General features: G+C 37.8%; 5 protein-coding genes and 4 long non-coding RNA genes across 11 annotated transcripts in view; 6 read left to right on the top strand and 3 right to left on the bottom strand.

The window, feature by feature from the left end:
- Window positions 1–19,056, bottom strand: part of LOC138129184 (uncharacterized) — a 36,507-nt gene extending 17,451 nt beyond the window's left edge. The window contains exon 1 of the long non-coding RNA XR_011159136.1: window positions 18,929–19,056. This is a non-coding gene — a long non-coding RNA (uncharacterized lncRNA). The remainder of the gene's footprint in view (window positions 1–18,928) is intronic.
- LOC138127963 (protein takeout-like) lies at window positions 3,380–4,545 on the top strand. The gene is made up of 4 exons (XM_069044106.1): window positions 3,380–3,538; window positions 3,589–3,829; window positions 3,889–4,022; window positions 4,071–4,545. The coding sequence occupies exons 1-4, from the start codon at window positions 3,481–3,483 to the stop codon at window positions 4,367–4,369; spliced, it is 732 nt and encodes a 243-aa protein (XP_068900207.1). The 5' UTR covers window positions 3,380–3,480; the 3' UTR covers window positions 4,370–4,545.
- On the bottom strand, window positions 4,071–6,152 carry LOC138127968 (uncharacterized). Its single transcript, XR_011158475.1, has 2 exons — window positions 6,012–6,152; window positions 4,071–5,957 (listed from the first exon to the last, which is right to left on the bottom strand). It is a non-coding gene; the product is annotated as an uncharacterized lncRNA (long non-coding RNA).
- Window positions 6,248–7,341, top strand: LOC138127961 (protein takeout-like). Its single transcript, XM_069044104.1, has 4 exons — window positions 6,248–6,401; window positions 6,452–6,695; window positions 6,803–6,936; window positions 6,986–7,341. Exons 1-4 carry the CDS (start codon window positions 6,344–6,346, stop codon window positions 7,282–7,284), a joined length of 735 nt encoding a protein of 244 aa, XP_068900205.1. The 5' UTR covers window positions 6,248–6,343; the 3' UTR covers window positions 7,285–7,341.
- LOC138127962 (protein takeout-like) lies at window positions 10,155–11,168 on the top strand. The gene is made up of 4 exons (XM_069044105.1): window positions 10,155–10,314; window positions 10,362–10,605; window positions 10,652–10,785; window positions 10,834–11,168. Exons 1-4 carry the CDS (start codon window positions 10,257–10,259, stop codon window positions 11,130–11,132), a joined length of 735 nt encoding a protein of 244 aa, XP_068900206.1. The 5' UTR covers window positions 10,155–10,256; the 3' UTR covers window positions 11,133–11,168.
- LOC138127969 (uncharacterized) lies at window positions 11,671–12,091 on the top strand. Its single transcript, XR_011158476.1, has 2 exons — window positions 11,671–11,792; window positions 11,842–12,091. It is a non-coding gene; the product is annotated as an uncharacterized lncRNA (long non-coding RNA).
- LOC138127960 (circadian clock-controlled protein daywake-like) lies at window positions 12,724–13,839 on the top strand. Its single transcript, XM_069044103.1, has 4 exons — window positions 12,724–12,920; window positions 12,967–13,207; window positions 13,253–13,386; window positions 13,439–13,839. The coding sequence occupies exons 1-4, from the start codon at window positions 12,761–12,763 to the stop codon at window positions 13,741–13,743; spliced, it is 840 nt and encodes a 279-aa protein (XP_068900204.1). The 5' UTR covers window positions 12,724–12,760; the 3' UTR covers window positions 13,744–13,839.
- On the top strand, window positions 18,255–19,418 carry LOC138129182 (uncharacterized). Its single transcript, XR_011159134.1, has 4 exons — window positions 18,255–18,434; window positions 18,492–18,605; window positions 18,665–18,920; window positions 18,983–19,418. It is a non-coding gene; the product is annotated as an uncharacterized lncRNA (long non-coding RNA).
- A 1,408-nt stretch (window positions 19,419–20,826) lies between these two features.
- On the bottom strand, window positions 20,827–25,842 carry LOC138129173 (facilitated trehalose transporter Tret1-2 homolog). Of its 3 annotated transcripts, none has more exons than XM_069045426.1 (8): window positions 25,350–25,828; window positions 25,259–25,279; window positions 22,679–22,805; window positions 22,495–22,630; window positions 22,261–22,446; window positions 22,114–22,212; window positions 21,463–22,068; window positions 20,827–21,379 (listed from the first exon to the last, which is right to left on the bottom strand). In XM_069045426.1, the coding sequence occupies exons 1-8, from the start codon at window positions 25,361–25,363 to the stop codon at window positions 20,952–20,954; spliced, it is 1,617 nt and encodes a 538-aa protein (XP_068901527.1). In that variant the 5' UTR covers window positions 25,364–25,828; the 3' UTR covers window positions 20,827–20,951. The 3 variants fall into 3 exon arrangements, with proteins under 3 accessions (XP_068901527.1, XP_068901528.1, XP_068901529.1); XM_069045428.1 differs by having other exon boundaries at window positions 21,026–21,379; window positions 21,463–22,045; window positions 25,350–25,842; XM_069045427.1 differs by lacking the exon at window positions 25,259–25,279 and having other exon boundaries at window positions 25,350–25,837.
- Between the last annotated feature and the right edge of the window lie 168 nt (window positions 25,843–26,010).

Raw genomic sequence — 26,010 nt, 5'->3', positions numbered from 1 at the left:
TTAACTGCCCGTGTGATGCAAACGGCCGAAAACATACGTGAAAATCCGGAAATGTTAGTGCAAACAGAAGCTTCTTTGGTCCGAAGGACACAAGCCTGCATGAATAATGAAGGCCACCAATTTGAACATTTATTATGATTAAATCAAGTCAGTGAAATTATTACTAACCTATCTCAATACTACGTTTTTTTAACCCCAAATTTGACACTTCGCTCATGCAGTAATCAATTAATCATCAATTGAAACGAAACAGAGAGTAAAAATGTTTTTGTGCCGTAAAAACTTTACCGGTTTTTTGAAGAAAGAACGATCGCTGTTCTAATACTATATAACAGTTTTCACTGTTTTTCATTCGAGGAATTTAATCGAGTAATTCTTTTTTCGTGCTTGGTTATCAATGAATGTGTAAACACATGAGCGGGTACAAATTTTAGGGTTCAAATCATATTTAATTTTAACTCTGTTTTGAAAATTTTGCGGAAAAAATTATAAATAAAAAACAATTTTTGATTGTCTCTAGATCTTTAATATGCAAAAAAGTTATACAGCTGTTAACATTTCGAAAAAAATGATTTTGGGCATATCTGGATTAAAGACAAAATGGAAAACAGTGCTTCTTAATTGGAAAAAGTCTCATAGAGGCACAATTCCAAAAGATAATTTCTCTTTCTTTTAAAAGAGTTTTTGAGAAAAGTAAATCTTTCTATGGCCGACAATATACGATCATGTTTTCGAGCTTGTCGTGTGATTCCCTTTAATTCCGAACAAGTTCTAAAAAAAAAATAACTACAAGCGAAGTTGCTGCTTCAAATACTGAGCATTGGACTGCTGCCCTTAAGGATGTATATTAGAAACGTACTACGAAAAAAGAAAATTAATGTTGCCGCGGGAGCAAGTGTTGCTGCTGAAGATTTTCAAAAGACTGAAAATGAAGGTGATGAAAACAACATTGAATAAGAAAATCAAGATGTTGAAATTGACGACGAAGAAAATCTAAATCATGAATATGATACAGAAGTTCAACAAAATACAACTGCAAATCTTCCAAAAATTAATGATTTTATTTTGTGTGCAGTTAAAGTTTTGACACTGACAGCTGATCTAAAAAAATAGACAGGGTGTCTCAGCTAAGACTTCCGAGCGTAATAACTCAGTTATTTTCCAGCGGATTTTTGTGAAATTTAAAATGCAGATATTTTAGACGGTGAAGAATAAAATCCCATTAATGCAATCACCCAAGTCTTAAAAACGTAATTTTTACATGCCTTTTTAAAATGTTGAATCGATTAAGATTTACATAAAAATCGATCGGCAATAAAAAATGCTGTAGGGAAAAACTGGTCCTTGAAAGACGTCTGGTTTGCAAGAAAAAAGCAAAAAACTGTGTTAAACGTGGCTGCAAATGCCAAAACGTAGACGCGTATGAAACAAACGCGTAATTTTGCAGAATTTTGGTCATCCCTTTTCGCAGAAGCGCAGGTGACATATTTGACGTTTATCTTGTTAACCTTAAAAACACTTACAAAGTTAAAGACAACATTTGGACGTAATTTATTATACTGGATGCTTTAATTCTTCCATAAAGGACTAAAACACGATCGGGATATTTTAGCAGGGTAATTTAGTTCACGTACGCTTCCTGTGTCTTCAAATAAATTGACGGCTCTCTTAACCTTACATTTTGTAAAGCCTACATTTGGATAGTGTTCCACGAGAAAACGTGTGTCATTGAAGTTCTTACGACACCCTCCATAGGCCTTTTTTTTCCTTTTTCAACAATATTAAAATTTCTGCCGCTGTAGTCTATTTTTAGAGTGTTTTCAATAAATTTCCACAATTTGACGTTTCTAATAAAACGCGCCCAATTTTAACAGACTTAGAAGGGTGTACAAAATGTTGCTTGGCAATTAATCATCAATTGTTTCAAAAGGTAACTGCTCAAATACCTTCAAATTTTACATTAAATTTTTAACGACAAAATCTAATCTTTTCGTTGAATCAGACAAGTGATTTACTTAATTGTTTGTGTAGACCCCTATTTTTTAATGTTTAACAATCTAATAATAATCGCACATAATTTTCGATAAAGGAAACATGTGTTAAAATTACATTTTTTAACTTGAGGTAATTTTATTATTACTAATCGAACCTCCACGGTCTAAAATATCTGCATTTTAAATTTCATAAAAATCCGTTGGCAAATAACCGAGATATTAGGCTCGAAAATCATAGCTGAGACATCCTGTATAGGCGAACTGGCAGCATCGCAAAACGTGTGGGTGGGGCCTGTCATATTCTGACATTTCATGAGAGCTTTACGGTATTTTTACTCACAAAAGAGAGCGGGAAAATACAGAATGGTTGTAAGATAAATGACTCTTTCATCTTCCTGTTTATTTATTGTTAGATGTTGCAAAAACCTTGAACCATGATTTTTAATTTATTTTTAAGTTCTTTTGACCTCCACTGACAACATATAGGAAGAATGCAAGTCTCATATTTCATCAAGAGTGAAATTATTTTTAATTCGGACAAAAATTAAATTCCATCTTTAATTTAATTACGTAAATTACGCTTTTTCTTATAATTATAATTTATTCAGAAAACTCACGTGACATTGGCTGTCATTTACAATTGTATATGTATATTTTTTAGTTTATTTCATAAGTGCCAACCACCTAATATTCTAATTGGCTGTACGTAGGACCTAATCATCCTATTACCGACCCAAATTTCAAAAGATTATCACTAATTATATTATTTTGGGAAACTAGAAATGAGAAAAATGTCGGGAGTTTTTTGAATGACTTATATTGGGTGAATCAAAATGATTGTGAATAAGTATGGCAACTATGTACGAAAATTTATGTGGCAACTGTGTTGATGGGATAGAGTTGACATTTGTATGACATTTCATAAACGTGCATTTGATTTTTTTACATCACTGACAGGAAGTAAACTATTATTATTATTGACCTCCACATCTAAATTCCTTCCTGTTGGCTTGACTTCAAATCACACAAATTTTGTGATTTTTCTTTGAAACTTGAGACATCCAGATCCAGTCCAAAGTTTGTCTTCATTATGCACAACAAAATGATTCAAAAAATCACATTTACATTAATGCTACCGCCTCAAGCTATAATTTACAATCTAATGTTTTATTGGACTGCGTTTCTGATATTTAATCCATACGTTTCGCATAAGCAATTTAAAGAATTAAAATAATTTTCATTTGGCACAGCAATAAATTTCCAAAATTAAGTAAAAAGCTTGCGAAACTGGCCACTAAAATATCAAAACTGTGACATTTTTGACTAAACCTTGAGCTTCCTCTGGATTCCCCTTGACAATAATTATGCCAAAACCTTCCATCTTGTTCGGAATATTTTGGCAACCAGTCCAACACCTGTCCTATTACCATACAGGAACCGGAGGTTGCTATAAAAGATACCAAATAGCACCATTTACCATTTCACCATGAGACACGTTGCAGTCATCCTAGTCTTGGCCGCTCTGGCCCACAGCGCCAAACTCCGTAAGTCTCACCGCTTCGCACCCCCACCCCATCTCACCCTCTCGTTCCAGCGTCCAACTTCCTCAAGTGCAACCGCAAACAACCCGACCTGAAGGAATGCGTCCTGAAAGCCACCCGCGACGCCGTCCCCAAGATGATCAGACCTTACAAAGAAGTAAACCTGCCGAGCCTCTACCCCTTGGAGATCCCCTCGGCCACCCTATACGGAGGCTCCGGAACCATCGCGTTGGACCAACACTACAAGAACTGCAAAATCTTCGGCTTCGAGAGACCCGACATCAAGCAATTCGAGTGAGCGCGGAAACCCCCAAAGTGGCTTAAGTGACTCGGTGTTAAAAATTCTCTTGCAGGTTTGATTTCGAGAAGAAGACGCTCACCGTCGCAATCTTCTATCCGGAGCTGCAGCAGAACTGCGACTACATGATGGACGGCAAGATTCTTCTTCTGGACATCAAAGGAGAAGGTCCCAGCGTGATCACTTTGTGTGAGTCGACGCTCTAGTCGCGCACAGTTGACTGTTTTGTTTTTGTAGTTAACAACACAGTGGATTGTTTTCTTAAATACGAAGAAGTGAAGAAGAACGGAAAGACCTACATGCACTTCGTCGACAGTAAGTTGAAGATGGAACCGGAGAAGGTTACGTTCCGTTTTGACAACCTCTTCAACGGCGACAAGGCTCTAGGGGACAATATTAACGCAGTTCTCAACGACAACTCGAAGGAAGTCTTCGCCGACATGAAAGAAGCTTATGTGGAAACTGTCAACCAGATTTTGATAGGCCTGATCAACAGGTTCTTCGGGAAATTGTCGATAGAGGAGGCTTTTGATTGATTTATACACCAAAAGTAGTGTTAGAATTTAATATTATTAATTTTCAAGTCAAATGACATATGATGATTGTGCGCGCCATCTATCAATACAAGTGCAACATACGACTAGAAATCTGTAAATAATGACTCCATTTACCTAATTGTTTAATTAATATTAATAAAGATATGTTTTCTTTTCTTTTTCATTTTAATTAGTGCGCTGGATCACATTAGATTTTTAATTTGTTGTTTGTATAATGTTATGTAATTTTATGCTCGTGTAGCGTGACCTTGTCACAATAATGAAATGAAAATCTTAATTAAGTGAATAAATTATTCGACTTAGTCAGATTAGGAGATTTGTTTACATTCCAGCCACATAAAAATTCCAATAAATCGACCATTAACTGTCGGAAGTGAGCTAGTAAGGTTGGGATGGTTTAAAGGAGTGAAAGTTGAAAGAACAGTATTGGTTGATGACAAGATCCGAAGAGTATTTTGTAACGGTTAAAGGTTTCCTCACTCTCTTTACTTTGTTTTGTCCATCGTCCACGATTGAGCTCATCTGACCTCTTGAATTTTTAATCACCAAGCTAATTTTTTTTCTATGGTTTAGATCAAAATGAACAACAGGTATTTTTAATTATTCAAAATGATTGAAAGGTTACAAAAGGAATATCATTATCAATAAAGAGATTAAAACGGGAATTTTAGCTGCACTTCTAGTGGAAATTTTGCAAAGGAGTTTTGAAGGAAAATTTTATTGAAGTTGACGCTGTCAAAAGTGTCAAAGTGTGTCAGATTTGCCAAACGTCAAATGAGACCATTTGTGGAGACATTTTTTGCATAAAACACAACCATACGACTACTTTTTATCTAATTTTATAATTAATAAACTCTACTTCATCTCTACTGAAGTCTTCATTTAGTCTTTTTTTAAAATTTATTATTATTTAACATTACATTATTACTCATTTGAAGTTTCTTCTATTTTACAAATACTTTTTTCTTTCATTTTAATGTTCCCACGAATTTTCCACGAAAATTTTTTGTACCGGATGTTTTCGAATTAGTTTTACATTTTCACATGTTAGTCGCATGGGCTAGTGGCACAAAAGGGAATTTATCTTAGTTATGAAGAAGTACAGCTTTCAAGGTAACTCTAGAAGAGTCACTGACCCATTACACATTCTTTTGGGAAAGAAAATTAAATTCGTCATGCAAATTTCGAATGTAGCAACCCTTGCATCACGATGGAGAAGATTCCAGCCTTTTGACCGGAATCCTAGAACTTCCGTCTGCTTTTTGGACAAATCTAAATCACTCACGACGTTTTTAAAGTATCTTTGTGCCAATACATGAGGCTCACGTGAAGAAATGCTTTGCTTCAAAATTAGGATGAATATGAATCCTCTCCTGTTCTTCTTCTTGCCTGTTGGCGTTGCGTCATCAGAGCTTGTTATAATATTTCCTGGAGATTTTGGCACAGGTGAGGAACTGGTTCCAGAGGGTAAAAAAAGATCTTAAAGTAATTATCCATTTCAAGCCTCGTCACATTCCAGATCTTGTCAGCTCTTGCGCAATTCGTCATGCCTAATTGTAGCATTTATCTAAAACGAAATCTGTTATGTATTCATGACTTCGAGGTTATCCCTGACAGGTACCATTTTAATATTAATGCTGTTTCTGAGAATCAAGAATAACAACCAAAACAACAAAACTCAAAGAAGAAACAAAATATCAAGGACTCCAGATCTTTGTATGAATTTTGTAAAATGTACTCATCTTTCGATTTTCGCCCCCAAAGTCCTAGTACCTGGTGTGTCTTGACCCCACACGTCACGGTCACAGATAAGAAGCTTCTCAATTAAGATATCTGTCTTAATTTAAATTCCCCAATCTACTGTCTACCTAAAAAAAACCTGCCCAGCAACTACGAGTACAGATTCCCCAGGAGGTATAAAATCTCGCCGCGGCCTACCATCTCTTATTCACCATGAAGACAACAGTGGCTCTGCTCGTGCTAGTGGCCTGCGCCCACTCTGCCAACCTTCGTGAGTTACTTCTCTTCGAAACTCCACAACTCTAAGTGTCTTTGTTTCAGCACCCAGCTTCAAGAAGTGCAACCGGAGCAGTCCGGAGCCAGCAAAATGCTACCTGGAGGCGGCCAGCGACGGTCTCCCCCAACTGACCAAAGCGTATCCTGAAGTAAACTTGCCGAATTTTGAGCCCATGGAGATCACCGAGCTGAGGATAGCAGCTGGATCCCAATCGGTGGTCAACGTGGAGCAGATCTTCAGGAACTGCAAGCTGTTTGGCCTCAGCAAGTTGCACTTCGACGAACTCAAGTAAGTCAACAGAGATGGTTTTGGAATGGTTTGAGTGTAACAAAACCATTTCAAAACCGTTTGGAGTTGGTTTCAAGACGGTTTTAAAACCGCTACAACTGTTTTAGTTTCGACTTCGACGAGAAGGTCCTGTCCGCCTCTGGATTAATCCCGGAGATCGACAAGAGGTGCCAATACGAGTTCAATGGGAAGATTCTTCTGTTGCCCATGGTGGGCACGGGACCCAGCACCATCGTCCTGAGTGAGTATGCGACAAGTGTGTTGTGTCGGTAATGTCTGTTTTGTTGCAGAGAACATCAAGTTTACATATCGCAGCGAGTTCGAAGTGGTTGAGAAGAAAAACAAGCACTTCATGAAGTTTGGTACTACCACTTTAAGTCTAGATCCGGAAAGTGTGTCCTACAATTTCGAAAATCTCTTCAACGGCGACAAACAGTTGGGCGACAACATGAACAAGGTGCTCAACGAGAACCACTTGGAAGTGTTCAGTGACGTGAGGAAAGGATACGAGGCGGGTCTGGCAATCGTCCTGAAGCAAGTCCTGAGTAATATGTTCGCGAAAGTGTCAATCGAGGAAGGTTTTGATTGAGATTTTCTCTTGTAAAGATCTGTGTTATTTCCAAATAAAAATTATCTAATACCATTATCTTAATGACTGCCGAGAATCCGGCGTGTTCTAGTTTTTTATTTGTTTTAATTACGAACCCTCTGCATGAATTAGTGAAATGGAAGTCGAAAATCTAGATCCCGAGGTTAGAATTGACGTGTTGAAACTTGTTCTTTGTTTTCACCAATGCCAAGAGCGCTGAAAGGCTACGCAGGATTAAAAAAATTATAAAGAATCTCGTTTGGCAGTTTTTTGACATCTGACGTGGTCGATGCGTCAGTACCGTGAAAGGGTCAATGTCAGCGTCGAGATTATTTTTGCCTCATTGTTGTATGACGGCATTAAAAGATGAAGTTGTAGTCGCTTTCGGCAAAAGTAACGTCAGTGAAGGCGTTTTTGACGTTGTTACAAATTCTGGAGTTTATGTGTTCAGAGTAAAGTGCAGAAAGAAAATGGCGGCGATTACTAAATGTGGGCAACCAACAATACATCCAGAATTGCGGGCGGTTTGTAGAACCGATAGATTGTTCAAGTAATTTTGACTAAATTGAAGATAAATTGAAATCACAGGATTAAGAAGAACCCATTTTTATTGAAGGAAAAAAATTGTTAGCAGAAAATATTACTGAAAAAATAAGATTGGAAGAAGAAATGTCAAAACAAAGAAGGAGAAGAAGATAATAATGTGCGACGACGAAATCATAGATAGAAAATAAAGAATGCGGAAGGAAGAAAATAGATAGGAATGATATAAAGAAATACAAGAACGCAAATAAAACTATGATTAAAGAAAAAACAATAAAGACATGTAGAAAAAGAAATAAATTGGTAGTTATTATTAACTAAATAAAGAAAAAAGCGAAGATCAAAGATCAAAGAAATATACGGTGGAGAAATAAGTATTTGGTATATACAGGGTATTTCACGAGTTATAATGAGCCCCATAAAATTGCAAATGCAACCCACAATGCATTTGCAAAGCGAACCTGGATATTGTCCGCGTTCATATCCAGCGTTGCTTTGCAAATGTATTGTGGGTTGCATTTTAAATTCCGTCGGGCTCATTATAACTCGTGGAACAGCCTGTATAACAGAAACATTAATAGTGAAAAAGGAAAAAAACATAAAGTGAATATAAAGGAAACAAAAACAGAAGTGTAGTCAATGACAACGAAAGAATCAAAATGAAAAAAAATGTAAATGAAGAAGTAAGAAAATAAAGAAAGAAGACAATGGAGAAAATTTAAAGCATTTTTTGCAAAAATACCATCCAAAGAGAAAAGTAACCCAGGATGGCAAGCGGGAAACGTTACAATACTCGTAAAATGAGTGTAATAGAAAAAAAATTGAAGTTAAGAATGAAGAATTAAAAGCAAATTAATTAGCATAAAGAATCAAGGTATACAGGGTGTATCCGAATTCGACCGACAAACTTTCAGGGCATATTCTATGATCAAAAATAAGCATAAAACTCTTAAATCATATGGGGTCAAAAATGCTTAGTTTGCGAGATAATCGACTAAAAAGTTCTACCAGCAACAAAAGGAATCGGGTGGGATTTTTTGATGAAAAGTACAAAAATAAAAATGAGCTTTGTACAATTTACAAAAATTGTCAAAATTTCGCCCCCCTGTTCAATGCACAGATAACCCCATAAAATCCATGGAATTCAGATCGTAATTGTTTTTAAGTTTTTGTTGATTATCTCGCAAACTAAGCGTTTTTGACGCCATTTATATTGAGAATTTTAAGCTTACTTTTGATCGTAGAATCTGCCCTGACAGTTTGTCGGTCGAATTCGGATACACCCTGTATAATGAATAATAAGAAAAGGAGAAATAAAGAAATAGAAAAGAGATGACATTAATTTATTTAGACCAGAGATGATAATGATAATATTCAAATATAAAGAAAAAACTACAAAGTGAACATTAAAGACAGCAGTGGAGTTACTGATCCTAAAGAGTGAAGAAGTAGAGAATGAGAGAGTATAACACAGAATAAATTTAAAGACAATAATGAAAATAAACAAATAAAGAGCTTTCAAAGAAAAATGTAGCCAAGTGAACTGGTGCATGTTTTTATTTCTATTAACGTATCGCGTAGCTTCATCAATTGTCAAATCATAGATGTCAAACGTCATTCATTTATACAACAGGCAATGGCTTTTTCTTTTGAAGAAAGCAGTTTTTTTATAACTAAATCAAGGAAATTTTCTCTGGTTTTCTTCGTCCTAGAAACGTGAGGTTATGTGTCTGAAGGAAATGTCAAAACCTTGACCATCGATTTTTTCAACGATCGATATAATCACCACGCAATAAGGGAAGAAAATGTGGAAATAAAGTACGAAAGTAAATAAGAAGAACAAGAAACTAGAAAATTATATCTATTTTTTTTAATTATCACCGAGAGGCAAGTAGTGGATAAAAAAGAAAGTAAAGATCTTGAGCAGACTGCCATGACCAAAAGAAAATAACAAAAGGGTGATAATGTCAACACTACAAGGGCATTTTAAAGTCAAAATTAACAATAAAATTGTTTTCTTGGAATTAAAGACAGAATAAACAAAATAATGTCAAAAGAAAAAACAAGAAAACATTCCGCACGTGGAACGAAATAGTCTTGAAACCAATCAAAATCACAAACCTTGAAAACTTCTTCCATATTAAAAAAAAAACACTAATAAAAAGGAGTTAGTCTAGATTCGGTGGTACATAATAATTTATGGCGCATTTTGAGTAACCTATGTGTCGAGAATCTGAAAAAATAGTTACAGATGACAACCAAAACTAAAAAACTGTGACCTCCACGGAGAAGGTGATGCGATAATTGCCCCAAAAAAGTGCCAAATTTGAATATGGAACAATGAAAAAACTCGAAAGACCAAACTGGTTATGCTACTCCCTCCGCTCGTATAAATCGTGGAACAATTCCAAAGCAGCAACCCATTCGTCATGAAACCAGCTGTAGGTGTGCTCCTGTTGGTGGCGTCCATCCACGCCGCGAAACTCCGTAAGTCCCTCCAACCCTGTCGCCCTCCCATCTACAATCTTTTGCAGCGCCGAGTTTCAAAAAGTGCAACCGCAAAGACCCCAACTTGAACCAGTGCATCCTGCAGGCGTCCGAAGACGGCCTCCGTCAGCTGACCAAGCCCTTCCCGTCCATCGGCCTGCCCAGCTTCGACCCCTTGGAGGTGACGGAGCTGACGATAGGAGCCGGCTCCGACGCGGTGGTGAACCTCGAGCAGAAGTTCAAAGACTGCAAGTTGTACGGCATAGACAAAACGACGTTCTCCCAATTCGAGTGAGTCCAACTCCTTCCCGAAACTCCCATTTTTGGAAACTTTCAGGGCGGACTTCCCCAACAAGAACTTCAAGCTCGCGGGGGTCATCCCTGAGATCAAGATGCTGTGCCAGTACGAGCTGAGCGGGAAGGTGTTGCTGCTCCCGGTGGTGGGCCAAGGACCCAGCACCATCATCTTGAGTGAGTACCACTAAAGTTTAAGGGAGTTGCTCGAGCTTGGTCTTTCAGAGAGTGTGAAAGTCGCACTGGACGCGCCCTTCGAGGAGATTCCCAAGGACGGAAAGACGTACTTTAAGTTCTCCGTAACCAACTTCAGTCTGGACCCTGAGGTTATTTCCTTCGACTTTGAGAACCTCTTCAACGGGGACAAGACACTGGGGGACAACATCAACAAAGTGCTCAACGACAACAGCAAAGAAGTCTTCGCTGATGTCAAAGACGGATACGCGAAAGGTATCGGATTGATTCTGGAGAAAATTTTGAACAGTATGTTTACCAAAGTGTCAATTGAGGAAGCTTACGATTGAAATTGTCTAGTTTGTAACAATAAAGTAATGTAATTACGTCCTTGGTTTGATTTTTTGCGAAACTGCACCCAAAACAAAACCAAAATTTACAATTCATGAATGAGACAAGAGTGGTGACTCACATGGTCACTAGATTAGTATCTAAGAGAACTGACCACGACCAGAAAACGAGTTATTTAACCCACATCGAGACGATGATGTTCAAAAAAGAGGTTTGCCTTCCTAGTAGATGCAGTTCAATAAATTACTTTTTTTTAACAAAACACATACAGCTACAGAGGAATGAATTTATTGAACACAACACTCAAACTAACAACAAAAATTATAACCACAAGTCCTGAGGTAAGACCCTTTCCAAAAACTTACCACAACTGTCATCTCGTTGTATTATGTGTTGCATATCTCCAAAAAAGGAAAAATGTTTTGCTGCCAACAATTTATCTTTTTGACAGATTCAAAACACCTCAAAAGCACATTGAACTCCTCTCAAAGAGGGATAAACTCCCCCCAAAGAGGTGGTCATCAGAGAAAGAAAGAAATGTGAAAGTGGGAACAGATGATGAAAAGAGAAAGCGTAGGCAAAAAAAGTAATTATCACTTGTGAAATGCCCTGTATAGTTTTATACATATAATATAAACGATAAAGACACGACAAATATTGTAAGTTTACAGATGAATGTAGGATTTAATACATAATTCTCAATTATAGGTATGGCTTCAACAATTCTCAATTCATCTATTGGAAAAATTAGTGTAGCAAAATGTGAAGAGGAAAATGGACAAATTATCATAATACAGGGTATTGGTATTGCTATGAAAACTTGTGTTGTGTTCAATATCATCGTCAAGAAAATAAAATTTAAATATCCAAACCTAACCTCACAAATTTTGCCAGGGTGTACCTCTAAAAGCGGACGTATTTGCAGTTTCTATTGAAAAATACAGATTTTTGACATTAATTATTTATGCCTTGCTCTTTATTCCTCCAAGTACTATTATCCATAATGATATATTTTTTATAGAATAAGAATAGGTACCTACCTACCTACATATTACTTAAAATCAGTAACGAGCACCATAGAAGTTTTCACTTCTGTCGTGCGGTCTTAACCACACACTCTTTTTTTTTAACAAAACACACACAGCTACAGAGGAACGAATTTATTAAACACAACACTTAAACTAACAACAAGAATTATAACCACAAGTCCTGAGGTAAGACCCTTCCCAGAAACTTACCACAACTGTGAACTGTCATCTCCTTGCATTATGTGTTGCATATCTACAAAAAAAGGAAAAATGTTTTGCTGCCAACAATTTTGCTTTTTGACAGATTCAAAACGCCTCAAAAGCACATTGAACTCCTCTCAAAGAGAGATAAACTCCCCCCAAAGAGGGAATTTTAGTGCTGTGCATGGTCATCAGAGAAAGAAACAAATGTGAAGGTGGGAACAGATGATGCAAAAAAATCTAAGTAAAGCAGATAAGACATGGTGTAAAAGGAAAAGAATCTGTTTTACCTCCATGTAAGCGTTCTGTTTTACCTTCACTGAATTTGCACTAATGATGGAAGCGTCACAGACAAATTGACCTTGGATCACACTCAAGCCAGTACAATTTTCTTTGACATGTCATTACACAAGTACCAACCTTGTCCGGCGATAACTCCTCAAAGAAAAAAATCGCTCTGGTATAAAACCGTCCCTCTCCTCGACGCAACCCACTCCACGATGAAGCCCCCAACTCTGCTCTTGCTGCTGGTGCTCCACTGCGAAAGCGTACTCCTCCGTGAGTCCATCCCCGCAGCCCCAACCCCCAATAATCTAGCCTTCAGCCCCCAGCTTCAAGAAATGCAGCCGCAACCAGCCCGACCTGGCCAAATGCATGCGCGAAGCCGCCGCCTTCAACATGCACCAACTGGTCCACCCCTTCCGGGACGTCCAGCTGCCAGGCCTCAAACCCTTGAAGATCCCCGCGTTGACCATAGGCTCCGGCAAGAGAGCAGTAGCGGTGGAGCAGCGCTACACCGACTGCAACATCTACGGCTTCGACCACCCAGAGTTCGACACCTTCCAGTAAGTGTCAAGTTCTGAGGAGTTGACGGTGAGGGGTCGTTTCAGGTTCGACCTCCAGGAGAAGACCCTCAACGTGGACGTGCGCTTTCCTGAAGTTACAAAGAACTGCAAGTACCAGTTGAACGGGAAGGTGATGTTGTTGCCTGTCGTGGGCGAAGGGGAGAGTACTCTGGTCTTGAGTGAGTGGGGCCAAGCTTGTGGGGCGGTACCATTTTCACCTGTTTCTTTCAGAGGACGCAAGAATCAGCGGGTACCTCGATTATGAGGAGGACAAGAGGAATGGGAAGACGCATCTCAAGTTTATCGACCATCATCTTGCTCTAGACGTGGGGCATGTGTACTTCCATTTTGATAATCTCTTCGATGGGCAGAAGGAGCTGGGGGATAATATCAATAAGATCTTGAATGACAACTGGAGGGATGTCTTCGATGATGTCAAGGAGGGGTACGTGCAAGTCGTCAATACTATTATCCAGTCTCTGCTTACCAACTTCTGGCAGAAAGTGTCTCTGGAGGATGCTCTAGATCCGCACTAGTAAAATTGTACCTTGGTATTTCTAGTTCGTTGGAATTAGTACTATTACAATATACACACAGTGGAACAATAAATAATTAAACGAATTAATAAATGGCTTGTGTTGTTTATTTAATTTCTTTTGGACGTGGCCATTGTGATTGCGCCTACCACAAGTGTCTTACATGGTTATTGCATTTATATTCCACAATAATTATATACTAGGATTTAGTATTTTACTTGTTCCACCAGAACATGGAAATTGATGCTTGGATTATACTGGTAGAGTACTACGGTACAACAATATTCCATTACAGTTCTTATCGATTAATGGCAAGTCCTACAAAAATTAATGTCAGTGTCATGTTTCAATTTTTTTACCAGACTGAATACGCCCTCAAACGTAGAAAAAATGTCGCAAAAGGATTTATATCTTACCTACTTACCTAATTAATTAATTACCATGTCTTATCGATTCCATTTATTACCAAGTCTTGACTGTTTTCCTTTTTTCGGTGTTTCACATTCTCCCAATTTTATTATCTTTCTCCTCTCAAAAAGAAATGGCACACTTTTTTTGTCTTTTGTTTTCTATTACTTGTTCCGAACAAATTAATGTTTTGAAAAAAAACACATTTAAATCGCCGCGCGCTTTAAAATCTTCGCTGGAACCCCATCGCACCACTGGAATCGTATCCGTTTCCGCCAAAAACCTCAACGGAGAGAGGGGCGAAATGTATAAACTTGTTCAGAGGCTTCTACGGGTGTCCCAAAGGGGGAGTCAAAGGAAAGTAGGCGCTGGTGTGGTATCGTGGTGGAGTCGACGAGGCCTGGCTGGAGCGACGATTCTTCAGGAATTTCAGACCCAAGCGCTGACTGCGAATTAGCGGCCCCACTGCAAAAGGTTCTTCAGAACTGAACGCCGAAGAGCGGATCTACACCCACGGCGGCGTCTGCTGACCTACATCGTCCCCGAGGCTCTCCTGGAGGAACCTGAACTTCAGCCATCACCGGATCCTTCAGCACACAACATTTTTAACGATTCTGCCCTGTTTTTAAGAAATATAAAATTTACCTTCGGAAAAACACTTAAAATTTAAGGATCCTACCCTGTTTTTAATTCATATTTAAAAACCCTTCAGCTCATGAGACTGTGCTGGAATTTCAAGACATTTCGATCTGTTTTTATGTTTGTGCTATATGTATATACAGTGCGTTCGTAAAGTTCGGAATAAATTCGATAAGACTGTATAGTCGATTTCATATAAATGTTCATCAAGTGAGCTGTGCATGTGTAAAAGCACCTTTAATTTAGTTACATTACAAAAGTCACATTTATGAAGGTCACGTCCAATAAATCTTTACTTGGTAAAAATACAAAGACAGAAACAAATAAGAATTACTTTAATTTAATCAGTAAAAAGACGTAGGTAACATTGCTTTTGAAATCAGCAATGTTAAAACGGAAAAACTGAAAAATTAGTCAAATCGGGCAAGCAACTTTGAAAGTCAAAGTCACTAGCTTTGGCTTTAATACCAACAGAAAATCAGATTTTCATGGCTTGCTTAGATGCACATTTATATGAAATTGAGTATAAGTATTAATTTCTGAGAAAAATCCTTGAACAGGTCAACTTTTAATAGACCAAACAATTTAGAACGATTTGCGGTAGAGAATTCGCCCTGAAACGGAACAAATAAGCCCTGACATTATTGAGCGCAGTGTACAACGTGTCGGTGAGTGCCAAATAGTCGGTGGGAGGCAATTTCAACATTTGCGTTGAATTTTATTGTTAACCTGAGATGTTTGTTTGATTTTGTTTGAGGTCAATTAAAATTTTTACATTAAAAATTAAGTTAAATTTTTTAAGTAAAATTTGTCATTTTCTTAAAAAAATTGTTATGTAAGGCATCAATTTTTTTCATTAGTCGTTTAAGTACTAAGAAGGTCTACCAGAAAAAGATGAAAAAAGTTAGGGTTGTCATTAGATGACGTCATTATTAGGAGACGACAAGCTGTCAACTTAAATAACGTACTATACAATATGCACTTTTTAAAAACAAAGTTGACCTCTTCGAGGATTTTTCTCAGAAATTAATATTTACAATTTTATCGAATTTATTCCGAACTTTACGAACGCACTGTATGTGGGTCTATTCAGTAAAACAGTTAAGCAATTTTTAGACTTTTTATTGAACAGAATTATACATTATTATATTACTTAGCTACTTTAGATTTTCCTTTATTTAATTAAAGATTCTGTTTTACAATGGAGCTCCATTTGGTACATTTCTGTGATTGCCATCTGCATTATCGTCCTCAGACTCATCGGAGCTGGATTTAGAATTGCAAGAATAAAACAATATAAAATAAAAACTATGTACCGTTCTTACAAAGGATCCAAATCTCCTAGACCTAGAGCTCGTATGAATCGTGATCTTTGTTCTGCCGTCTGAAATTCAACTTTAATGTTTTAAAAATCGTTGATTCGAAGTTTTATTCCTCTCTCTCCTATTATGTAGCATCAAAGGTTACCTGGGAAGCAAAAAATTGTTATTGTTCTTCGACTCGCTTCGACCGTCTTTTGAAAAATTTCTTCGCCGGCGGACACATTGGCACTTGTAATGAAAGATCATAAAATATAAAAGTACGTGCAATTCACGATCTTCGGTTTCTTCAGTTAGGATTAATTTCATAACGTTTCCTGGTACAATAGTTTCTCCTTTTGCACATTCTTTATTTACCACTAAATTCAATAATTCCCTTATTTATAGAGCAAAAAATCTTTTCTCATTATTTTGAACTACACGGTATCTGTTTAAAAGGATAATATCATAAAAATCTTTGGCTTTGTTTACATTAAGTAACCATTACATAAAAGTATAAATTCAAAAAACTCCTGGACTGTCAAAATTAAATTTTAAATAAAATGCTTGTTTTGACTGTACTTGGGTATAAAAATTTTTCGCTATAGTCTATTTTTTCCTGGTAGGCGCGTGCGTGCGCATTTACAAAATCCTGCAACGAAATGCGACTTTCCTATTGGTTACTTTATTTTTCTACTTACACTATAGAGAAATGTGCAATATTACAGTGTTCTGTACTATCGCGGCCCTGGCGACCAACACAGACAATTAAACATAGTAAGACTGTCTAGATCTATTCAAATTTCAGCGACGCGCGATACTAGCGACGCGCTAACGTAGGGCCGAACTAGATGTATAATAAGTTGCATATTCTTGAATTATTGCAATCGAATGTATAATTAGTTGCATACGGACATATTCTTTTGTTTTTATTTACCTATTTTTCATATTATGGTTTTATTTATTAAAAAAAAAAAAAAAAAAACAAAGAAACAATTATCCAAACATTTTATTTCATTATTTTTAGTTTTCTTATAAAGTTTTTAATTTTGAAATTGTTTTTCGCTTATAACGATCCATGTATGTAATAGATTATCTTTTCTCTGAGATTGAGTTCACAAATTTTGGTACGTTGAAAAACCTATAACACTTTGCCTGAGAATTTTGATGAATGTGCACGTTTTAGGACAACTTCAGGATCAGGAATCACAACTTCTGTAATTTCCAGTCATTAAAATCTTCGAATTGTCTGGAAAAACTTTTATTTTGTGACACTGTGAATTTGGAACGAAAAACTGATGGGAATGGCACGGCACATCTATAAAATCTAGTTTTTTGAGAACTTGTAAAATAATTTTCTGAAAAGTCTTGACAAATGAGTGAATTTCCTAATTTTGAAGGAAGTATTCCAGAAGTATCTAAAATCTTTATCCACCTTTTGTCAATTCTGAAAATAACATTTTTTGTAATAACTTTTTTTTCGAAAGTATTACTTACCGAATACGAACTTTTTGGTCAAAAACTATTCAAACAAGTTAGTCAGGCTTCGACATCGCAGGTAGAAGAGTCTCGGGACAAGTACGAAAGTCGTTTTGGAGGATTATTTTATAATTTTTATCATAACGAAATTGATTGGCAAATTTTTGACAATGATAAATAAAGATTTTTGAAACGAGCAAATTTGATTTTTTGAATAAATCAAATTTCCCGCTGTCAACGTAAACAGCCGATTCATCATCGACTAAATACGGTTATTTAGTTCGGCCCTACGCTAGGGTTGCGCTAGCATCGTCCACGTCTCCACGTCCACGTCTGTGGCGGCCAAAATACTTTGGTCATCACTTTTTGACACTTCAAATGTAAATAAAGTATTAATGTCAATATACCTGACAATTTCAAATTATTCTTGTCAAAAATATGGCATCTTCAGTTTTTGATAAATATAGAATCGTCTGACTTGCTTCGGAAGGTTGTCTAGACCGCGACCATGTTGATCTTTTGCTTTTGAACCCTGCCTCCGCAGCTGGGATTTACCCCACCCGTATGACACTAATGGATTAAAATAGTTTTGACAACAATAAAAAATAAGGTTAAACATCCTAAAGCTTGCTTTACAATTGAATATCATTTATGTCACATTGACGACCTAAGTATTTTGGCCGCGATAGTACTGTCAATCAGGTCCAAGCTGCCATTTTTGTTTCATCGTGTCTTAGTTTTCCTTTCATGTTTTGTATGTATTTTGTGTTGTGTCCGTTTATTTATTAAAAAAACAGTTCTTAGTTCTTAGAGGTTAAGAAGTTTTTATATGTCAACAAGATGTCTTAATTTCGATCACCAAACGGCGTAAGTTGGATTTATGCTAACATCAAGTAACAGTTTTTTATTAATGCATATTTATAGCAAATTTCTCACAAGCCGAGAAAGAAATGATCGTTAAAGTATTTCGTGGGATCTCCAAGGATTTTGCCGAGTTAACCAAGACGGCTCAAATGGAAAAAACTGCAGATTATACTGGTATTGATTTCTGAGGTTTTTTTTTTGTTGTATCACAGCTTAATTACTTTGTGTTGAAGGTTGTGGATTTAGAACCATTCAATGATACTTGGCGGAAGAAAAGAAAGGAGTGTGGGCAATTACAGGCACCGAAGAAACCTGATAGGAAATGGATGAACATCAAAAATATCTCATTCGAAAAACAGTGCACTCATTTTTCTCTGCAAACAGAATTCCTACAATTGATGCTGTGTACAGGGAAGTGCAAAACAATGAAGAAATTCCAAACATCAGTCGTTCTAAGCTTTATAATGTTTTACATGAATTAAAATTCAAGTAAGTACATACATTGTTTCCAATTAACTGTAAACATTGAAATCTATGTTTATTTCAAATAGCACAAATAACGAAACAGAAAAAGCCTGTTAATAGAAAGAGAAGACATATCTTGGCGAAGAAGATATTTACGGGAAATAAAAAAAATACGCCAAGAAGGGAGACCTTTTCTCTTGCAAGATACATGGTTATTAGAAATGATTGTAGTCGAAGCAGGCCTTGTCCATGTTATGAAATTTTTGCGGCTTTCATGTGAACTGACAATTATTGTCGATGTCACTGTAATTTTTTTTAGGTGAAAAGTGCGGTGTTGATTATTTTTTTTTTTTTTAATTAACGATTGAATCCAAAAGTATCGAGTTGTTTTGTACCCAATTTAACTCCTGTGTGTATAAAATAAAAAATGTACATATAATATTTGTTATCAATTTTTCCACGCGTTGATTCATAAACTTTTTTGTTTACATTTTACAAATTATACAAAAATTAAATCATAAACATGAGTTTTAATCTGCAACCACAAATACTGATCCCCCTAGATAATATGCAACCAAAAATACTAACAATTCCTGCATCCTGCTAAAAATCTTAGCTATGTGATTCTACCTTTCGGAGATGCGCACGCACGCGCCTACCAGGAAAAAATAGACTTTAGAGTGTACCGACATCAAAATCTAGTTACCAAATATATTTAGGTTATGTTTTCATTTTTAATTATTGAACTAAAAATGTTTTGAATCATTCATTGCTTCTAACACTTGAAGTGAAATGCAGCAACTAAATGAATTGGAGCAATTTAATAAAGTTTATCAAAAACACACGACAAACTGAAAACAAGTAACAAATTAAACAACAACCAAAATCATCCAAAATAAAGTAATCTGTTTCATTTATTCAGAATTGGAAGAAAATTATTTAACATTTGATTAACACTTATCTGCAAAATTTTGATGTGTGAATCACAAGAACGAACACCAATTATTAGTTAACACTTCTGGAGCGGCTTTGGCACAAATTTGTAATTTCTTCCCGTTATTATCACTTTTTTGTTTGTTCCTCATAATCATTTCTTATGGCCCTCTTCTCTCGTGCCAATAGAACCACCCTAGTTCGTTTTGAACTTTCCATTTTAACCTTTTTACAAAACACATTTAAATAATTTTGCAATTTGTTTGACAATGTCAATGTAAACAAATGAATAGTTTAAAAAATCGTAGAAAACAACTAGGCAATATGAAAATAACTAGTGATTTGACCAACCTAACAACTGCAATTTTGATTTTGACAGTCCAGATGTTTTTTGAATGGACTTTATACAGTAATAACCACGTAAAACAGAATAATTAATTTGTAATTGTATTCTATTCCACGCAATATTTTTTCCGCTACTTAATAAAATACTTTTTCATAATGTCCCCTGGACTTAGAGAATTGCTTCTTCAGCTTCCTCAAGGATTATCTCAGGAACAGAAAAACTTTCTTACATTTTTCACCAACTTCACAAATTTTTACAAATGGAGTCGACAAACAATCAAAAATAAATAGCCACCATTCAACACCTCCCGATATTTTTTAAATGACAGCCGCTGTCAGAGCGAAATGTCAAATCATTTTTTGATAAAATCAGATGAAATTCCAGCGATTCTGATTCTAAATGAGTGTGATTGTGGATAAAACGTTGTATTGCATGAACTGTTGTCGGAATTAACTATTTATAAATCTTTCTTTGGTTATGCAACCAACAATACCAATTCGTCATCCAACTACCTTAACCCTGAAGCTGTTTTATTATTGTTTATTGTTACGTCACCACCACTACCAGTTAACCACAGACAAAGCAAACACTCGATTTATCTATGCACTTAACACCTCTATCAGTATCTGACGCAATCGCAACAAAACCCAATAAAAAAAGACAAATATTTATTTCTGTAACGACTCGTAAAGCTGTCAAACTTATTTTAAAACAAATAATACATAAATTAGTACAGTCTTGAGCTGAATTACTGTCGACGTATCACATAATAAATATCAAACGTTATTCTTCATCAACTCCTCCTTCTGCTCCTTGTTCTGCTTCTGGAGACTCTTCTTCGTCTTGATCCCCCCAATGTACACGTTGTTGTACATGAAGTACTCCTGAATGTCGGCCAACTTGATCCCGTGGGCCTCGGGCAGAAGAATGTAGGCGTAGACCAAACCCGCCAGTGACGTGACCCCGAAGAACCACTGCAATCCCGCCACCCCGCTGAAAGCGTCAATGAGCGAGTTGTAGCTCTGGATGGAGAGGAACATGATGAAGTAGGCGGAGCTGTAGACGATGCTGTGCGCCACCCCCCGGATCTCGATGGGGAAGAGCTCGGCCGTCATGGTCCAGGGGATGGAGAGCAGCCCCACCATCGACGTGACCACGTACAAGAGGATGGCCACGACCGGCACCCAGTTGAGAGTTGTCACACCTGAAATAGAGAAAGCGACTCAAAGGTCGAGATTTGCAATCGAATGGGTCAACATTCTTGCAGCGACCTTGGCCCGGTACTACCTTCTTTGATCCAGTACGTGTAGAGGCCGGAGACGAACATGCACACGGCCATGCCGGCGGAACCGCCGATGATCAAGGTCCTCCTGCAGAAGGTCTTCAACATGTACGTGTTCACGATCGACATGAAGAAGCGCACCCCGCCGATCAAGATGGACGCGAAGTAGGGGTCCATGTCGCTGCCCACCTCCTTGAAGAAGGTGATCGAGTAGAAGAGGGTGATGTAGATGCCGGAGAACTGCTGGAAGACGAACAACCCCAAAAGGATCAACAGCGGCTTGTACCCGGTGGGCTTGAAGAACTCTTTGATCTTCGCCGAGAGCCCGCCGCTGTTCAACCGGCTCTTCTCCTTCTCCTCGTGCTCCTTGACGAGGTACTCGAACTGGAGCTGGGCGAAGGTCTGGTTCCCGTTCTGGATGAGGGGTTGGTACTTGTTGAACCAAACCAGAGCCTTCTTGGCCTGCTCGTTGCGGCCTTTCGCCACCAACCACGCGGGGCTCTCGGGGATGAACATGACCAAGACAAACGGTACCAATGCGTACACGTTGCACACCCACGCCACGGTCCGCCAGTTCAGCATCCATCCCTGGAAGTAGGCCAGCACCACGCCTGCTCAATCGGGGTTAAATCTGTCATGGAGGCGTCACAGCTTACCCAACGAGGTGTACGCCGGCGCGAACGACATCAAAGAACCTCTCATGTCGGCGCGCGCGATCTCAGTGATGTACACCATGGCGGGACTGGTACCCCAGGCTGGAACCACTCGCGTTCAACAAAAGCGACAATTGTGAACCCTCTCACCTGCAGCGAATCCCGTGATTATCCTGCCGATGATCATCATCGTGACGCTCCTGGAGGTGGCGATAACAATCCACCCAGCCACAGCCGGTACCATCGCCAGCTTGATCGTATTCAAGCGACCCACGCTGTCCATCAAGAACCCACAAGTCATCCCGCTCACCGGGATCGTGATCGTGATCACACTAGCTACACTCCGGTCAAGCTCATCTCATAACTACTCATCCAGCTACTCACCGATCCAAGCGCCTTGATCCTTGGTGATCTTAAGATCAGAGTCCTCCGAGTCGAGCTGAGGCAGAAGGATCGCCGAGTAAGCCAGAGAGATTCCGACGACCACGTGGAACAAAGCGGCTGCGGAGGACGCGAGCATCTGAAACTCACTCACTTGACTTGAGAACCAACAACCAACTCTACTCACTTGCGGAAGGAGATTTTTGAAAGTCTTGCTCTCGTAGCGACTGAGCGAGCCGCAACTCCCGAGAGTCTCGTTGAACTTGTCCTCGCGCTCCTTCTCCTCGCGGATGCGCTTCGCATTTTCGACAATGCTGAGGTGAGAGAGTTTCCAAGTGAGATCGAGCTGAGGTTGAGTATCTGGGTCGGCCAAAAAAAAATCGCGCAGTTGTTCGCTCGCTCTCTGTTAGTTATCTTTTAGAATAATTAAAGTGTTCCAGTTTCGCGTAATTAGCTTGCTTCAGCGACGACGTTACCTTCAAGGATTCAGGTTTATTGTCCACTCAGTAATCCTGCTTGATTTATTTTTAAATGCAGCAATAAACGATGAGAGTTAATTATTTTCTTCTCATATTTACGACTTAATGGATCTTAAATCTTAAGATAATCTTGTAAAAACGCAAATATTGTTATAACAATAAACGTTCACTATCTTGTAGATTAGATTTCGATAATGTGAAGCGTTCAAATTTTGATTTTCCGTTGCGAGTTGCGATTTTATGACGAAACTTCATTGTGTAGAAAATCAGCAAAAACAGATAAAGTACTGTCTGATAAAAATGTAATTATGATGATAATAGAACAACAAGGATGAAATTATTGAAGTTGAAAAGTGTCTATTGTAAATCACTTAAAGATTTCAACATTTTCGAATTAAAATAGTTTTGGATAAAGAATAAATAAAAGATTTGATTTGACAGTTGAGGTTAGAACTATCATTATTGTTATGACGGAGCTGGTAAAATTTGAATAAATTAAAAGGAAAACAAGTCGTAATAAACATATAAAAATTAAGTGTATAAAAAATAAAACAGTAGAAAAACATTTTGGTAGAAATGTGGTAAACACACTACGTATAAACCAGTGGCGTGGAAATGAGAAATAACCAAAATAAAAAAATTAAGAGGGCAAAAAGGTAATTTCATTTTCTTATTTCTTTTGCAAGTTATTCTCAATGCAGTGGTACAGTTGGTTGCAAAAAATCGGGAAACGAAAATTTTCCTAATGTAAATTTGATTTTGTCCATTTGTCAATTAATTGTCTATTTCACAATACCTATCGAATAATTTAAAAAAATGTCATTGAATTTTGACGTTAATTCTAACCTATCTCTCGTCAGAAGGTTTCACACTATACTATGGACAAATTGTAAACATGTGTCAATTTTATTCTGACAGTTCCCGTTTTGTAGTTTGATTTAAAAAAACTCTAAGATACTTTTTAGAAAGAAAAATCGTTTTCAAAATGTACCGGGTGACTTTTAATGATTGAGACAAATTTAGTGGGTTGGCACTCCCGAATAATTTGTCATTTGTCAAGGATTTGTCTGTTGATTCGCTTTCTATGTTAAAATTCAAATTTATTCTTATTTACAATTTTATTTATTTTGACTTTTGAACTGTCACGTTTGAATTTGACAGTCATAAGATGTGTTACCAACCTAACAAAAATAATGTCAATCATAAAAATAATAAATAAATACATTATGCAAAGCTTTGTGACACTAGTGCGGTAAAGTGTCATGCAAATAAAATATTTGTACTTTGTCGTCATTTCGCTTACATCAAAGCAATAAAGCGTGCATTTGTTTCACTCATAAACATTTGAATAATGCACATGCGATATCCGTTTTAGTAATTTGCAAGTATTATGTTTGCAGATTCTTTGAACAACTTGTTGACTATACAGGTGGTCCATCGTGCAACACAAAACCCCAAATTGCATTTTCCACATAATTTTGTATGTTTTTGAAAAGCAACAGAGTAAAATTTTTGGAGCAATTTGAAAAATCTTATCTGAATGCATTGTTTTTCCAAAAAAAGATGTATCTTTCAGGATTTCTGAATTGTTAACAAGTCTCGAATCAGCCAACAATTCGTGTTTCTACGCTGCATTTTCTAGAAATAAATTTTCTCTGTGATATTGCAAAGGTGGGAGTAATAATGTCAAAGCACAATCCGTTGCTGACTCACTCTCTATAAATGTGAGCATCATTGTCACGGACATTTTGTTTACCACCTTGTTTTTTTATGATGATTCGACCCCGCGTGTGAAAAACAAGCAATAAGATCGCACGATGTTAACAAAAAAAAATCAAAATGGTAGAAACAGGCGGAAGAATTCTAAAAAAAGCCAACGGAGAGACGAAATTAGAACAAAGAACTCGCGCTGTTCTTTTTCCGAGAAGACAGCGCTGAAACAGCTGACACTTATCAAATGAAAAACTGAAGTAGCACATGACTGAGATGTGACCTTGAACATTGGACTTAATTCAGCTCAGGAGGTGGCTCAAGTTGAGTGAACTGGATGCACCGAATGCACATTTCTGCAGTCAAAAATATCGTAAAAATGCAAAAAGAATTGTTTTTATCTGAGCAGACTTTGATCGCGATTAGCGTTAATTATTAGGTAACAAAGGTAAGATAATGACCCCTTATCGGCGGTTGAGTCACGAAAAAATGCGAACGCCGCCCATGCTCTGTCATTCGAAAAAGCGGCCTGACCCAGATACTCTCCAATAATGAAAACCAATCAAAATCCTACTCACTTCAAGCTGTAGCAGCTACCCCTACAGGCAAAGGGGAAAATCAGATTAGTCCAGTAAGTGGCATTGATAAGCGAAACCCCGTGGGACTCACCCGACTGCGTCCATGTCTCCGTGCAATTGCGAAAACCGTCGAAGTGGGCCAGGGAAAGGTCACCGGACCGCGGACTGAACGCGAAAATGGCCGAAATCACAGCACTGTCGGAAAACGCATGTGTGTTTCGCGCGATTACCGTCACCGGACTGAGTCCTTTTTCTTCTTCTCGACTTATCGGTGCGATTTTGTTTTCGCGAGATAAAGGCGATAAGGCTGCGCTGTCGGCCGGGAAGTCCTCCCGGACTCTCTCTTCCTGGGGGCACTTCCTCGGAACCCTGTCACTCTTTTTCGACTCGCAAATTCGCGCCGGATTGCGTCAGATCGTGGTGCTTTCTCCGACTTTTCGATATTTTGTGCGACCTGATCGAGTGCCCGACTAATAATAAATTCTGGCAAAACACCGATTGTATAAATAGAAAATTTGCCACAATCGAGGCGAGGAGCGAGAGGTGGACACTTTGTTGGTAAACATGGCGCAGTGGCGACTCGCCGCTACAAAAATTGAAAGTTTTGCCGGAGCATTATGACAGCAGGCCGCAGATTGCACCATGCTGGAACAAACTAGAATACAAGTTGACGTCACTTCCCATCAAACCCCACATTTACAAGAGCGGCTCGAAATCCGTCACGTCGAGCCGAATCCGCCATTACAAGGACG

This window comes from Tenebrio molitor, chromosome 4 (assembly GCF_963966145.1).
Source record: "Tenebrio molitor chromosome 4, icTenMoli1.1, whole genome shotgun sequence".
Classification (NCBI taxonomy): domain Eukaryota; kingdom Metazoa; phylum Arthropoda; class Insecta; order Coleoptera; family Tenebrionidae; genus Tenebrio; species Tenebrio molitor.
This window is presented reverse-complemented; position numbering and strand designations above follow the sequence as displayed.